Genomic DNA, 15,657 nt, shown 5'->3' with positions numbered 1-15,657 from the left:
ACTAAGGATGGTGCCAGATAGGAGCCTGACACTGGTGATAACAAAAACCATCCTGCCCTGAAACAAATAGCCAATCTGAAGGAACGTAACATATACGTGTCAAGAATTGATTGGACTACAGCAAATGAAACAAAGATTGCACAGATCTCAGGGAAAGACTCAAGCGAGGTCCCTCCCTGGAGGCACCCAGCTTGAGCTGATATACAGGTACCATTAAGTTCTTGCTGCTTTAAATAGGAGTTGACACTTAGAATGAATGTCAGATATCTGGGGAGATCCACTCTGCTAGGGGAAACAACGGGATCCCCTAACAATGAAAACAACAATGCCTAAATTACTGAAGAGGTATTGAAGAAAAAATATTTTTGAGAATTGAACTTCTACAAATTTCTAAATGTATTTTACCTGGCAAAAATGTTAAAATCAGTGACCTTTGTGAGAGTAATTAAACTGCATATCATCTGACTTGCAAGTGTGCTAAGTGTCTTCTTCTAAGACCTCTGTGAGATGTGTAGGTGTTTCAGAATTTAAGAACACAAGACCAGTTATATTTAACTGATGAATCAAAGATATAAATGCTTGGAAGTGATCTATACTGACACAGTCAAATATTTTCAAATGTTCCTTTTCTGAATTGGGAGTTTGTATTCCTAACAGACCACCAAGTTAACTGGTCTGAAACTGACTTCAGAGCTTTGCTAGTACTGTACCTGAAATGTGAGCTTGTTATTTCAATTTGAAGTGGAAGGCTGTAGCTTCTCCACAACTAAACTGAATTTTGTCAGAATATATTTACAAAGGAATATAGTGAACATAAAAGACGTTATTGAATGAAAAGCTAGGACTCTTCTGAGAGACTGCCTTTTTAAACACAGAGTTACAGTTTTTAATTTACTTAATTACAATATCAACAGAGAAGTATATAAATGTTTGATGTGATATTAGACTTTAAACAGGGTGTTATTCTACAGTAAATAAGTCCACATCAGCAACGTGTCGTCTTCTCTGACATAGTTCTATAACTCTTACAACCTAGATGTGCAAAGAAATGAAAGTCATAGCATAACATGCAGTTTGAATTTATGTAAATATGTAACTTTGTGTGTGTATTTCTGTATATATATACAAATATAAAGACATACATGCGATAAGTAATTTTGTAAGCAAACATATTAAAGTGTGGCTGAAATAACAAATGATCTCAATGTTAAGACAGTTTTTCAATTATTAATAGCATAGCATTGTGTATTGTATTTGCATTTTAGTCTTTATGTGATGAGTAGAGTAACTTTCTTATTTTGAAACATTGTTAGAGTAGAAACTGTTGTGTCAGTGTGAATGGATATCTTAACCTAGAAAATTCTGTGATTCTGTGATCTTAGTAGTTCATTAATAGTCAGACTCTGAAATGATACTCCTACGGCAGATTTTCCAGGACCATATCCAGATGGATTCTGAAAATCTCCAAGTAAGGAGATTCCACTACCTCTCTGGGCAACCGTTCCAGTGTCTTGTCACCCACTCAGTAAAGAAGTGCTTCCCAATGTTAAGACCAAACCTCGTATGATCCAGTTTGTGCCTATTGCCTCTTGTCCTACCACTGGGCACCACTGGCTCCATCCTCTTTGCACCCTCCCTTCAGGTATTTATAGACATTGACAAGACCCCCTCTAAGGCTCCTCTTCTCCATGCTGAACAATCCCAACACTCTCAGCCTCTCTTCATAGGATTCTACAATAAATTATCATGCTGAGTGCTGCTTTCAGACAGAAGCATAGCAGGGTATTCAGTATTTCTTTCATTACAACACTTGTTAAAGTGTTCAAAAATCTTCATCAATATATGTTCAACTCCAGTAGGGTCTGAACTGTACCTGTTAAAAAGGTAGCTACATATTTTATTTCAAAAGCAGTTGGTGATTACCATGATGGTAAAAATCAAGCTTGTACAGCTTTGTGAATAAGCTTATGTTATTTCACTCCCATCTTTTAAACACAGTTAAGAAAGGGATAAGATAAAATATGCTCCTAACATTTCATACAATTGTGTAATGATCAACCCTCAATTCTTGAGCAAAATCACTTGATATTCATCTTTTTTTAATACAGTAATTATATACAGATATGAGCTGTTTTTGACTGTATGAATCACAGAATCACAGAATATCCTAAGTTGGAAGGGACCCACAAGGATCATTGAGCCCAACACTGAGCTCCACATAGGACCATCCAAAAAAACAAACTATATTTTTGAGTGTTGTCCAAGTGCTTCTTAAATTCTAGGAGGCTTAGTGCTGTGACCACTTTGCTGAGTGGTCACACTTTCCATTTCCACCTTTTCCATTGCTCAACCACCTTCTCAGTCAAGAACCTTTTCCTAACATACAGCCTGAACCTCCCCTGATGCAGCTCCATGTCATTTCCTGGTATCCTATTGCTGGTCACCAGAGAGGAGATCAGCGCCTGCACCTCTACATCCTCTCATGAGGAAGCTGTAGGTCCCTATGAAGTCTCCCCTCAGTCTCCTCTTCTCTAGGCTAGTGACAAACCAAGTGAATTTAGTCGTTCTTCATACGTCTTGCCCTCTAGATCCTCACCATCTTTGTAGCCTACCTTTGGACGCTCTCTAATAGTTTTATGCTCTTCTTATATTGTGACACCCAAAACTGTACACAGTACTCAATGTGAGGCCACACCAGTGCAGTGTAGAGCAGAACAATTGTGTCACTCGACTGGCTATCAATGCTGTACCTGATGCACCCCCAGATATGGTAGGCCCTTCTGGCTGCCAGGGCCCACTGTTGACTCATGTTCAGCTTGCCATCAACCAAAAGTCCCACAGTCCTTTCCACAGGTTTCTGCATGGGCTTTCTCCAGCCCCTTGTCACCCAGTCTGTACATATACCCAGGGACATCCCCTCCCTGTTGTTCTTGTAAAACTTCATGTGGTTGGTGATTGTCCAGCCCTCTAATTTGTCAAGATCTCTCCCTGCTGAAACAGGTGCACTTCCATCGGGGTAAACCTGTTTTGAGGTCTTAGAATACTCAACTCTATCTGCTGAAAAAATATCTTGCTAGCAAAAATACTGTTGACTTCCAACTTACAAGGGAACAAAGACATGTTTTATGAGTTTAATGAGGCTCTCTATTGAGAAAAGAACAGACCTATCATACAGGAAGATGGCACAGAGGTTTTCTTTTTCCTTTAACAAAATAATTAACTTGAAGCTACATGAAAGCACATCTTCTGTTTAAAAAAAAAAAAAAATAGAAGAAAAGTTTCACATTTTCATGAAAATCAGATAGTAATAAATAATAACACCTTCTTTACCTGAAATCCTTATTTATACCTGTCTCCTTCAGGGTTCATCTGCTTAAATAAAAATTCTCTTAATAGAATAGTAACGTAGTTAAAACAAGCTAGGAAAATGATCTTAACAGTAGTATTCAGAGTAGATAACAGAATCAAGATTATATGCATCAGGTTCAGCAAGGACAATTTGACTGTGATCAAATATGAAGATGAGAAGGTGCATGAGGTGGAACTGTGATGAGTTGATGCTGAGCTGCTGCCCAAGATCCTGATATTGAGACTGCTGGGAAGTAGCATTCCATTTCCTCTGGTTCTACTCATTGGAGAGGTGATTGGGATGGATCTTAGAAACAATATGTGTGTGTGCATGGCAACGAGAGTGTATGAAAAGTTTACACTGTCAGAGTCTCTTTTTATAAACTAAACGTAGTTTACTTTGTCTGGGTGATACTTTTCCACTTGTGTCAATAAAACTAACATGTAGTTTCAAAATGAACACCCTTAAAAAGATCTGATTTGAATGCAATGCCTATACCAAAGGCCTGCTAGGCAGAAGAAATGTATTGTCCATCGTGATCACAAAAAGAGGAAACAGGAAGGGCTTGAGAAAAAAAAGTTATATCTTTAAATCTAAGTTAAAGCTAAGATGATGGCTAAATATTACCGCATAGAAGCCAGAAACAGACACTTAAATTTTAGTTGGAGCCACTATAAATCAACACCAATGAGGTGATGATCGATTTTTTGTTATGAAGAAGAGGAGGCATTTATGAAATATAAATTAGGAGTAAGTATTGCCCAGTCCATGAACTGGATCCATTTCCTGCTGCACTTTTCTCTGTGAGATTTTAAACATGGAAAGGACTATGCTGATTCCAGATAAATTGCTTCTGAAGCATTGTCATAACTATGTGGTAGGTGATGGTGCCATGTCATGTTTTATAGTCAGATATACACACTGTCAGATGGCTAAACTACAGACATTCCCTTTTCCAGATGCTTACATATCACATATTGTGGAAGGGCATCTGTTTTGAACAGATGTACTTCCAGTCAGGCCTATGAAATACTTCCAAGCTTCTGTGAGAGATTAGCCCATCTTGACCTTCTGCTAATAGAGAATGAAAAGAGATGAGAACTGAATACAGAGCATTTAAGAATTCCCCATTAAAAATGAGAAAAGCATGAGGAAAGCATCCATTGATGCACACTGAAAAACAGGGAAGGAAGCCATTCAAGAGCTGAACCTTGTGGTAAAAGCAGAAACTCTCCAAAATACATAAAGTGTGTTATGTTTTGTGACTCACTTGGCTTTGCTGGATAATGATAAATGAAACATCATGCTCATTACACAATATGTTGAGCCAATCATTTCTGAGATTAACCATTGATTAACCATTTGTGAGAAAGTGCTGGAGCTGGTAAAAACAAATTTCAATTGAGAATTTCAAGGAAGCTCAAATACACTAAATGAGGAAGCAGCCCTGGTGACAAAGGACATAGAAAAGACCAAGCTACTCAGTGTGTTCTTTACAGTGGTCATTTCTAGTAAGATCAGCCTTCAGGAATCCCATGTCACAGAGAACACAGAAGCCTGGATCAAGGAAACTTCATTCTCACTTGGAGAAGGATCAGATTGGGGAACATTTTAGATAGGCCAGACATACATACATCTCAGAAGTCTAACAACATGTGCTGATGGTGCCAGTCAATGTCATTGCAGGGCCACTCTATAATCTTTGATCATGCTGACTGGGAGAGATTCCTGAAGATTGGAAAAAAATAAATGTTCTTCATTGTTCAAAAAGAGCAAGGAGGATTGAGGAATCTACAGGCCAGTCAACCTCACCTCAATTCCAGTGAAGTTTATGGAGCAAATAATCTTGGAAACAACTTCCAGGATTAGGTCTACATGAAAGACATGAAGGTGACCATGAGTAGTCAGCGTGGAATTACAAAGGGAAAATTGAGCTTAAGAAAACTGATCTAGTTTTCAACATCTGATGAGGTAACTGGCTTGGTGGATAAGGGAAGACCACTTGATGTTGTCTTGACTTTTGACACTGTCTCCCATATACAAGCTGATGAACTATGGGTTAAAAAACTGGATAAAGAGGTGCACTGAAAACTGTCTAACAGCCATGCCCAGTGGGTAGTGATCAGTGGAAAAGAGTCCAGTTGGAGGTTAGTCAGTAGTGATGTACCTCCAGGGGTCAATACTGGGTCATATACAGCTTAATGTATTTGCTGGTGACCTGGTTGATGGGGCAGAGTGTACCCTCAACAAATTTGCAGTTGACACAGAATTGTGAAGAGTGTCTAATAAAACCACTTCAGATGTGTTGCCATTCAGGGGGACCTGGACTGGCTGGAGAAATGTGCATAAACCATCTCATGATACTGTAACAGTTACACTCATATGTATGGGGAAGCATGTCCATTAAGTCTGTTAACTCGAATCTTCAAAAGATTTTTTTTCTAACCAGAACCTAAGGTTTATATAATAGGACCTCCAAGGAGGAGTCTATTTTGTTACCATTGATAAATTGCCTAATCTCTCTTTGCTCTGCAGTACAACAGGCTTCTTTTCTATCAACACTGCAAAGTCTTCAGCATGAGAATTGCATCTTATGAAGTCACTGTGCATTGTACAAAATGATCCCAGTTTCAGGTCCTAGAATCTAGGTTTTGCCACTTTTAAATTAATGTTTGCCACCTTGAAGTAAATAACTAGGCTATTACATGTAGATGCATATATTTTTTAGTGTGTACATAAACCTTGGCACTTTTTGCTATTTCTTTCACCTAACACAAGTTCACCAGACACATTCATGCACACATTTCCTTTGGAAATCTACCTTCTTTCAATTTCTTTCCCACCACTGATATCAGGCCTACTATTAATAGGGCTTCCATGAATATCCACCTCCATTTAATATAAAAAGCTCCACAAACTGAAATCCATGGCAGGTCAACACTGTGACATTTGAGAAATCATGTGTATGTTCTGCAAAGAACAATTCATCTTTTATTTTGTTTTCTGTCTGACTGCACTTGATTATCTGTAAAGAACACAATTCTGGACCTGTTATTTATGCAAGCAGACCTGGTTTATGTATACAAGACTTCTTTCTTGACTAAAGATACAGAGATTAATTTTTTATATATATTTTTTTTTCTGAGAGATTCTACAGCTTTTGTTCCTATGAACAATGTTCTGTTGAAGTTCATGGGATAACCTAGGGGAATAAAAACTTTCTGAGTAATTGTTTTCATTTTGCAGTCTTCAAAATCTGAAAAACATTATCTGAAACCATTTTAGCAGGTTTCATATTAGTGGGACCCCTATTGCCTTCACTGAGGCTCTAAACAGAAAGGACTTTTGAGAGTTTTATTTCCATTGACATTTACTATTCTACAAAGCACTTAGAATCCTATAAACACAAGAAAAAAACAAAAACCGTTCCAGTTAAACTCTGGCAGACAGACTGATAGACTGATATCTGGCTGTTATCTGCACGCTTACATAATTGTTGAATAAAATTACAGAACTATTTTTAGCTTGATCCAATACCCATCTGCACTTGTGGGAAGACTTCTATTCACTTAACTAGGCTTTGGATCAAGATATAAAGCTGTGGGTATACTGATAATGTAGATGTTTGTACAATCTGGTACCAAGGTAAACTTACTCTTGTAAATTTATTGGTGAGATATCACTTTTTTACTACCTTGTATCCTTGTTTGCAGAATAATGTGAATATTGACATAGTGTAGCTTTGGTTTTCCCTTGTCTATATTTGCTGTCATCACCTCGTAAATGTTTTGGGGCTAATAAGATAGCATGATGGTCATCAGAGGGGAATCAAGAGAGTAAAATGTTTCTCATACTGGGTCCATGTGCTCTGTTTTAACATATTTTTTTGTAAACTGTTCTACTACTGAAACAGTATACTTGCTATATTTGACCTTGAAAAGATTAATACTCTTTTAGTTATGGTAGATTTCAACAAAACAATATATTTTACTGTGATGCTGTATCATATGTTCACTAGGAACTTCAAATCAATCTGAGTAAGAACTATAATGTTTTTTGGAACGATTTACCAGTGGGACGTTTTGACCATTTGTTAAGTGTTTTAACTGTTCATCTCTCTCTGGATGACATTTTTCAAATCATGCCTGTCACCATGGCAACAAAATACTTCAGAAATTCAATGAGTATCAGACCCTGCACATTAGTGAAAACCAACTGGTTTCAAATGAAGCAAATTTATACCAATTCCTAATTTTCTCCTACACTATAACAACTCCAAGAGTGAGGTGCTTTGATCTGCATTCCTTCTGTCACAGAACATTTGATAACCTCAAAAGAAAGTTAGAGAAATATAGGTTTGAAGGTCAAACTGGTATCATATGACTTTGCTAAATATAGATGCTTGACTAGTGAAAAAGCTTCAAAGGTCCTGGCATATTTTATCTGGAGCATTTCTAAGACGTTTCAGAACAAAACAGAGCTTAACATCACTAATTTTAAAATTAATAAAATAGAAAATATCTTGGCACATGTTATGTGTATAACACTATAACACTTCTGGTTTTAAGGCACATTAGAAGTTACCTAATCTACAACATTTTCACTCTGATTTTACAAATCTGTCACTGGTGGATACTCTGCGGAAAGGAAGCACAGCATTTTAATATAGTCCTGTATGCAGCACTGTAATGAAACTTATCACTAAGAAAGCCTTCTCCATAACAGCACATTGCAGTGTGTGCAGCACTGCACAAATAGAAAAACAAATCTGTTTAAACAACAAAAATGTGCTAATACAGAACTGAAATAGAAGAGGAATATTTAAAAAGCTTCTCTCACCTATTTGTCTGCTACTATCTAAGGATGATCTCCATTGAAAAGGGGCTTTAAAATGAACCGGTTATGCTTGTATATTTCTCCCTGCAATACTGTCCAGTATCCTGGGTCATTTAATGTAATGCATTCTGTCAGTACTATGACAGTTTACAGATGTGCAGCTAGACTTCTTGCTACATATAGATGTATCTTCTGCAAACAGTACTCTATGGAGTTGTAATACAGTAACAGGCATGTTCTTTGATTTACTGCTTACATTAAACTACTTTAAGATAATTCTGGTCTTCATCTGGCATTGCAAAGCAGGCATATTTATAAACATCAAGCACATCTTTCTTAGCAAAGGGAGCACTATTGCACTATTAGAAGGAGTAACATGGGATTCATGAGGGAGCAGGATACCTACTGTGAAGACTAATTGAAAGCAGGAGGCATTTGGCAGAGACATGGAAAGAAGCGAGAGGGGGAAGTCATGTTCTCACCAATATTGAAGTGGTGCTTTTGTTCTTTATTATCTGCAGGGCAATGGGAAGGAGGGTCAGTGTTGCCTGTGCATGTAATGGCAAAGCCGTTAAAGTTGATTGGGGTGCAATATCCTTGGGGCCCACACATGGCTGTGCTGTATGTCGCTTAACCATACGCTAAATGTTCAGTGGGAGTGTTAGGCATAGTCTATTAATAGAAACGGGGAGTTTGGCACGCATTAGCACATTTGCCTGCCTCCTTCTCACATGCTCCCAGAGAAACTGGGATTGCATCCTGCATCCTTCTGCTTTCCCAGAGCTGAGACATTGCATACCGCTGTATCATTTAAGAAGACTCAGTCAGGTCAAGACAACCCTAGGGAAGCAAACGAGGGCTGTTGCTGAGATGGGAAAGGCTGAGGGAACCAAACGTTATTTGGGGAAAGGGGGCAGCTGATTTCTTGAAGTAAAAATGGAGAGCTCGCAAACTACCCACTCGGCCTGAATGAAATGCAAAGCTCAGATGAGACGGGCACAAGGTGAAATGCTCTTCCTGCCCTCTGCTCTTTGCTCAGGCAGTTGATTTTGGTGATATCTAGGGTGCTGCAGAGACGGATTTCCTTCCCTTAACTCCCCCAAGTAGTCCTGCCCCACCACCGCATCCTCTCAGGCGAGAGAAACACTAGGAGCTGGCCAAGGTGCTGCTGAAAAAGACCTTCTTCGTCCATGACAGCCTCCTCAAACACACAGTAACTGCCTCCTCTCCCTTACCGCCGGCCCCCCTCCCCGTTCCCCGTTCCCCATAGCGACACAAAGCCTCTCCCCTCACAGCCCGCTCTCGCTCACCGAGCCTCCCGGCAAGGAGCCGTAGAGCTGCAGCTTCCGGGAAGCCGCCTGAGCGAGGAGAGGGTCCGCCGGGGCGCAAAGTTCTGTGCCGGGGGGGAACGGAGCGGGAGGGTGGGAGCACATGCAGAAAACCACACAACAGCGGAGGCAGGGGCATGCTGGAGGATCCGGGAAACTTTATCTGCGCTTAGTGCTGTTTGTGCTAAGGGAGCCCGGGGGATGGGGGAACTGGGGTGCCGGGCTTTGCCTCGCGTCCTTACCTCAGTGCTCTCGGCAGCGTTCTCCGCCATTTTCCTCCTCAGGAGCAGGCAGCGGGAGGAGTGTTTCATTCCCATAAGAGCTAGCCAAGGGGTTGGGGCTTCGGGGTTGGTGTTCTGTTTTATGTTTTCAAAGATTTCCGAACACTTGTGTGCGCCAAAGGATAGGGAGGAAAATATTACGGAAAGCAGCAGTAAATCAGTCTTCTGTGTTCTTTCCGCTTCGTCCACAGGAATGTTTATCTTCTTTTGGCATCAGGAGCTCCTCGGGCACTTGCAAGTTCTCCTCTTTTCCTCTCACTTGCACTTGTAGTAGGCTCTTAAGATGGTCAGAGAGGCGGCACACACTCTTCAGGTTAAACTAAAGGACTGTCGGTTTGCGAATCCTCCCCTTCAGAGAAAGCAGTCAGGCTAAAGAGGAGAGAAGCACCAGCTAAAACGAACTTGGGCGTGCAGTGACCAGCTGGGCATCTTTGTGTCCTGTGGGTATTCTTCCAGAGGCAGAGGGAGCCAGAGACAAAGCAACAGGACAAGGAAATCATAGCCCTTTAGTTTCCTTCTTTGGGCTTCTTTTTCTCTAGGTCTCCAGGAAACTTCCTTTAAAGACGATCACAGTATTTGCCACCGTCTTTCCATTAATGTCTTCTGAAACAGCAATCCCTCTTCTCTTTCTCCTCCCTTTCCACTTTTGTTAAATGCTCAATGCCCTTCTCTGGGAATTGCACTCACGTGACTTTCTTAGAAAAGCATTATCTCAAGCTCCCCCCACTCGTTGCCTACGCCCTCTCATACACAGGCACGCACCCACGCACACCCACGTTGTCTCCCTCTCACACAGGCATGCAACATTTTCCATCCTGTCTCATCTTTCAAATCAGCAATACTTTTTCTTTGCAAAGACTCTCGTCAAGGATCTTACAGGGCTGCTGGAGAAGCCTACTTCAGCTTCTTTCCTCCGAGTTCTTTGCTCCAAGTAGCAAACCCGGTTTCTTAATTTATTTTAATCTCCTGTATGTGCTCCCATCTTCTGTTTTGCTTGAATTTTTCAGCAGGATCCACACCATTGGATAACCATGAATTGTAAAAGTACAGTTTCAGTTTGGATGCATCTACCGCTGAAAAAGGTGGGTGGGAGGGAGGGTGAGAGGGGGGTGGGGAAGACGAGGTCTCGCTGGGCTAAGGATGCTTTGTAAACTTGGATTATTTATTTATTTATTTATTAGACGTCTTTATCTAATGCCATCTTCCTCTGTGACAATGCATCACAGCGTTCTACTTATTTTGTTGACATGTTTATTGTGCTGTCGTTCCTCCATCCCCTCCATTGCTTTCTCCTTTCTAGTTCAGAGTTTCCAGTTGGGAGAATTAGGTTTACCTCACTTGTATTGCTGTGGGTATGGGTGTTAGAGGGGGTGTATTACATAATTAATCCTTCCAACTTCACGTTCTGCAGCTCCATTTCCAGCCCACTGTTCTCACGTTTTTGTTTTGTTTTTATACGGAGGAGGTGAGGAAATAATGCAGGTGTGTGGGTGTGTGTACCTTGTAGGATTTCAAGGACTAGAGCAGGATTGCTTTTCTCTGAATAGTTTGAAAGCATTTCTTCTGGGGGTGTCAATAGAGACCTGAAGAAAAGGTTTGAAAGATTGTTTTCTGTGTGTTATTTTAAGCATGTATCCTGCTTAGATGCTACATCAGTGAGAGATTGTGATAGATTTTGCTTTTTTGTCCCCTACACACTATTTTAATGTCTTTTAATTACAGCTTATCCTCAGCTGAGCTCTACAATACTGACATGTCATCAGCTACTGCCAGAACCACAGGAGGCACCTGTGCACAGGAGGCTGAAATATTCCAGGGGTGGAGGAATGGGGATAGAAAATATAAATTAAGGAGCAGAGAGCAAAAATATTCTCCCACCCCATGGAGATGAGGAACTAGGTGCAAAGAAATTAAATAAGCTAATTTCTCCCTTTTACTTGAATGACTTCGATAAATTTGTGTTCCGAGTAAACACAGATCAGCGGGTGTGCAACAGATTTCATGGATATTCGATAAATCACATAGAAGTAAGCAACCCAGGGAAGCTGAAGGTATGTGACACACTGGTATGTCAAATGGCAATGAGAACATGCCATGTAGGGGAAAATGATACTATATGGAAATGTTTCCAAATATGAGAGTATGTTTTAGAGACACATGCTGTACAGTTTCATACTGGGCCTCTATAAGGTATTTTGCAAAACCATTTGATTATTCAGTTGTTCAGAAGCCTGCTTTTCCTTTCAGATCAAATTGATCCTAACATCTCAAGAGCTTTCATTAGGTACATACTGTTGCTAATTTTTTTCAGTAATCACCCACTACTCTTTTATTTATAAAGTAGAATTTATTTCACACTCTTTCTGTATGAGGTTCAAATGGCAACAGAAGTGGAAGCAGGGCATTTTCCCTGTTTTTGAGGGGATGTTCATAGAGCTCTTGAAGGTCTTAAAACTCTCAAACCATGAAAATTCATAGGTAGCTATTTTAGAGTATTCCAGAGTAAGACCCTTAGTCTTGGGATATGGAACTTTTTCTCATTAATGAATTTTGATTTCTAGATGGAGGGATAAGAAAAAAAATGTGCAAATAAAAATTGAAAGTCGCTGCAATCCTTTTTTTCATATTGTTTTTCTCTGGCATGTCATGAATATCTGGTAATTAGCAAGTGCGTGCAATTTTAGTCAGCATGCATTTTGGCTGACCTACGTAGTTTTCATGTATCTTCTTTATTTTCAGGTAATACACATAGCTAAGATTAGTTTAATAAAACCATTTAGAGTAAACCTGTGTTCTATATAGGGAACAAGAACTAGATTACTCAGAACAACTCTAGGACGTGTTTTCGATTTTTCTTTGACATCTGGGTCTGTATTTCTAGTTACAGCTCAATTGATCTTTAGTCAGTTAAACGAAGCATCAGATTTTCAAAAGCACTCAGCAACTACCAAAACTAGTAGGCAGAGATTTGATACAGATCCTTCCTTCTTCCACTTCAGATATTACGTGACTTGACCTGGCATTTGTTCTCATCTTCCACCTCTTTCTTAACACAATATACCCGACTGCTCATCCTTGGACCTAGTGCTTTACAGAAGGAAAAAACACTTTAGAGGAAAACCTTCCAGTCTCAGGGTTTCCAGCATAAGGATTAGTATTTTGGCCCTGAACTCATTTGAAAATCTTCCAGATGGTTCGTGTCCTCACTCCTCCAGTCCTCCTTTTATGCTCTATGTGTGATTGAGGAAACTGCCTTGAAAACACACCATTTGCTGTAAGCTGTTTTATTTTAAAGGGAAAATTATTTGTCCTTCAGAACTTTGTTATTTTTTTTTTAAATCAGTTTGTGTGTTGAAGTTATTCCTTGCAAGAATCAATTAGAAATATCTTTTCAAAGACTGAAACCAGTGTGTTTAAACATACAAATATGTATGTGTACACACGTATACTTGGTCAGACCTTCATACAGGCCTCAGTGCAATTTCCTGTTGATACTGAAATTCACAGGAACACTGAAAGTGAGAATACTTAAGAATGAAGGTAGGCAATTGAGACTGAGTTTGGGAACATATTTCTGACACCTTGTTTTGTTAGATCTCAAAGAAAACAGCACTGTCACATATATAATAGTTTTATAATAGTAAAAGTGTATTTGTAACAAAGCTTAGAGATGTCAAAAACATTCTGAAATTGAATGCATCATATGTAAAGTAAATATGAAGGTCACAAAACAATACAAATAGAAGTGGAGTACAGCTGAAGAGAAAATGGAAAAGGAAGCATTTATTACTTCCTATTTCTATAGTAGCAGCTGTGGCTGGAAATACTCTGCTACTTGATCAGTGTGGCAATATTGTGGTTATAACCCTCTGGAGGATCAGGCTTGTTCCCAGTTTTGTCATTAGCTTGGGTGAAATCCACAGGTCTGCATTGGAGGTAGAATAAGCCCATACATTGGTACAGACTGAGAATCTGACTGCAGAGCAGTCCTGGTAGAAAGCAGCTAGGGGTTACAGGATAGGGGTGTAGAGCTAGGTTGAATATGATTCATTATGCTTTTTCACTGCATAAGAGGTCAACTGCATGATTAGCTGCATTAAATGGAATGTGGCCTATGAATCAAGGGAAGTTATGATCTGTCTGTGTGGTATAGTTGAGATCGTATCTTTGATTCTGTGTCCATTTCTGGGTTCAAGAGATAGGTGGACACATTGGAGATAGTTCAATAAATGATTACCAAGATGGACTGTTAGGGCACAAAATCTTTGGGGAAAGTAGAGCTTGCTGGGTATGGTGCAGTGGAGGTCAAGCACTCAGTAGTGGCTTATGATTAGCTTTACGAGTTGTTAGATGATAGAACCAAACTCCTCTTGTTAATGTCAAATGATATGAAGAATGCAACAGCTTCAAGTCATGGCTTGGGAAATTCAGATTGCAAAAATTCAGTTGGCAAAAAAAATGCATCTCGCTGCATAAAGCACAACCCTTTGAACTTTATACATCAAGGAAAGCCATTTTCTTTTTGTTGCAACATCACTGAAATATGTGATCAGCTAAAGAAAAACACATACATGAACAAGAGAACATCTTTTTCCTCTCATAAAACTTTCTCCCCAAAATAATTTTCTGGGGGAAGAAGATGAAATGAGGGTGCTGCTGTAATGGTCCTGATGAAGTGGGTAAGAAGTACCTCAAGCATTGACAATTTGGCATCATTTCAAAGCAATGGCAATAGATTGACAATGGAAGTGCTCCAGTTAAACTGCATGGACTGGAATTATAAGGATGTATAAGGAGAGGAAGAGAAAATGCGGATAATGAAGAAGGTCAGGTGGAGGACTGGCAGAAGAGGACCGACAGGGAAAGTGAACAAATCTGTAGCAAGTGGAGAAGCACGGGGTAGCCATGACAGGCAAAGAATGTGTAACTGTGATGGAACTGCTGAAGATAGGGGAATTTAAAGTAGAAGAGCACTATAGGTCACAATAAATATTCACATGCAATGGATCAGTGTTAACTATTGCATTTGTTACGCTTCAGTGTTCTGTCATAAAAAAACAGTCCTTCCTTTGGGATATGGGCACAAATTGAAATACAGGACGTTGAATGCTAGGAAAAAAAAAACAAAAACGCAACAAAACAACCTTCTATTGTGACGGTAGCCAAACAGAGGTTGCCCAAAGATATTTTGAGTCTACATCCTTGGAGATATTGAAAATAAAGCAATTTGGTCTAGCTGATAGTCCTTTACATGTAAGGATTGGACTAGGTGATGTTGCAGATGAAATTTTTACGCAGGTCTAATGTATCAACAATTCAAGATTTATTAATTGCTTTATGGTAAATCACAAATCAGACTGTTTTTGTTATTTTTTTTTCTTTTTAGCAGCACCTAATCATCAGTTAATCATTAGTCTATTTAACACAATATTTCAGTAGTTTTTGCTACAGTCAAAACAGCAAAGTAGTTAAAGATTTCATAAATGGCAAAGTTCACACACGAGTTGTGGTAAGATATTAGCAGTTTCTATACAGCAAGGGATTGGGGATTTCTATGCAGTGAGGCATTAGGCATTTCTGTACAACAAGGTTTTGAGGATTTCTAAATGTAGTTGCATGGTCAAGAACTTTTCATCTTTTGGTGAATTACTCGCCCTTCTTTACATCTGCATATACGGTGGACCACTGAACCTTAAGGAGTCTTGCCCTGCGACCCATACCATCTCAGGGGGTATTATTTAGTAGTATTTACAGGACTGTGATGTGATTGGCTTTAGGAAGTATTTTGCCATCCTGGCCACAATTCAAGTTAGGTAATTCCTGTGTTGCCCACCAACCATAGAATTCCAGTACCTTCCATATT

General features: G+C 39.5%; 1 protein-coding gene across 1 annotated transcript in view; it reads right to left on the bottom strand.

Annotated features, from left to right (window-relative positions):
- The window catches only part of PRMT8 (protein arginine methyltransferase 8), a gene marked incomplete at its 3' end in the record, with an annotated part of 62,991 nt that extends 53,104 nt beyond the window's left edge, over positions 1–9,887 (bottom strand). The window contains exon 1 of the mRNA XM_084306645.1: positions 9,756–9,887. Coding sequence (XP_084162771.1) covers positions 9,756–9,830 — 75 coding nt within the window. The 5' untranslated portion in view covers positions 9,831–9,887. The remainder of the gene's footprint in view (positions 1–9,755) is intronic.
- Positions 9,888–15,657: the final 5,770 nt, after the last annotated feature.

The sequence above is a fragment of the Netta rufina genome (assembly GCF_964035555.1).
Source record: "Netta rufina genome assembly, chromosome: 1".
Taxonomy (NCBI): domain Eukaryota; kingdom Metazoa; phylum Chordata; class Aves; order Anseriformes; family Anatidae; genus Netta; species Netta rufina.
Note: the sequence above shows the minus strand (reverse complement) of the source record. Positions and strands in the feature narration are given on the sequence as shown.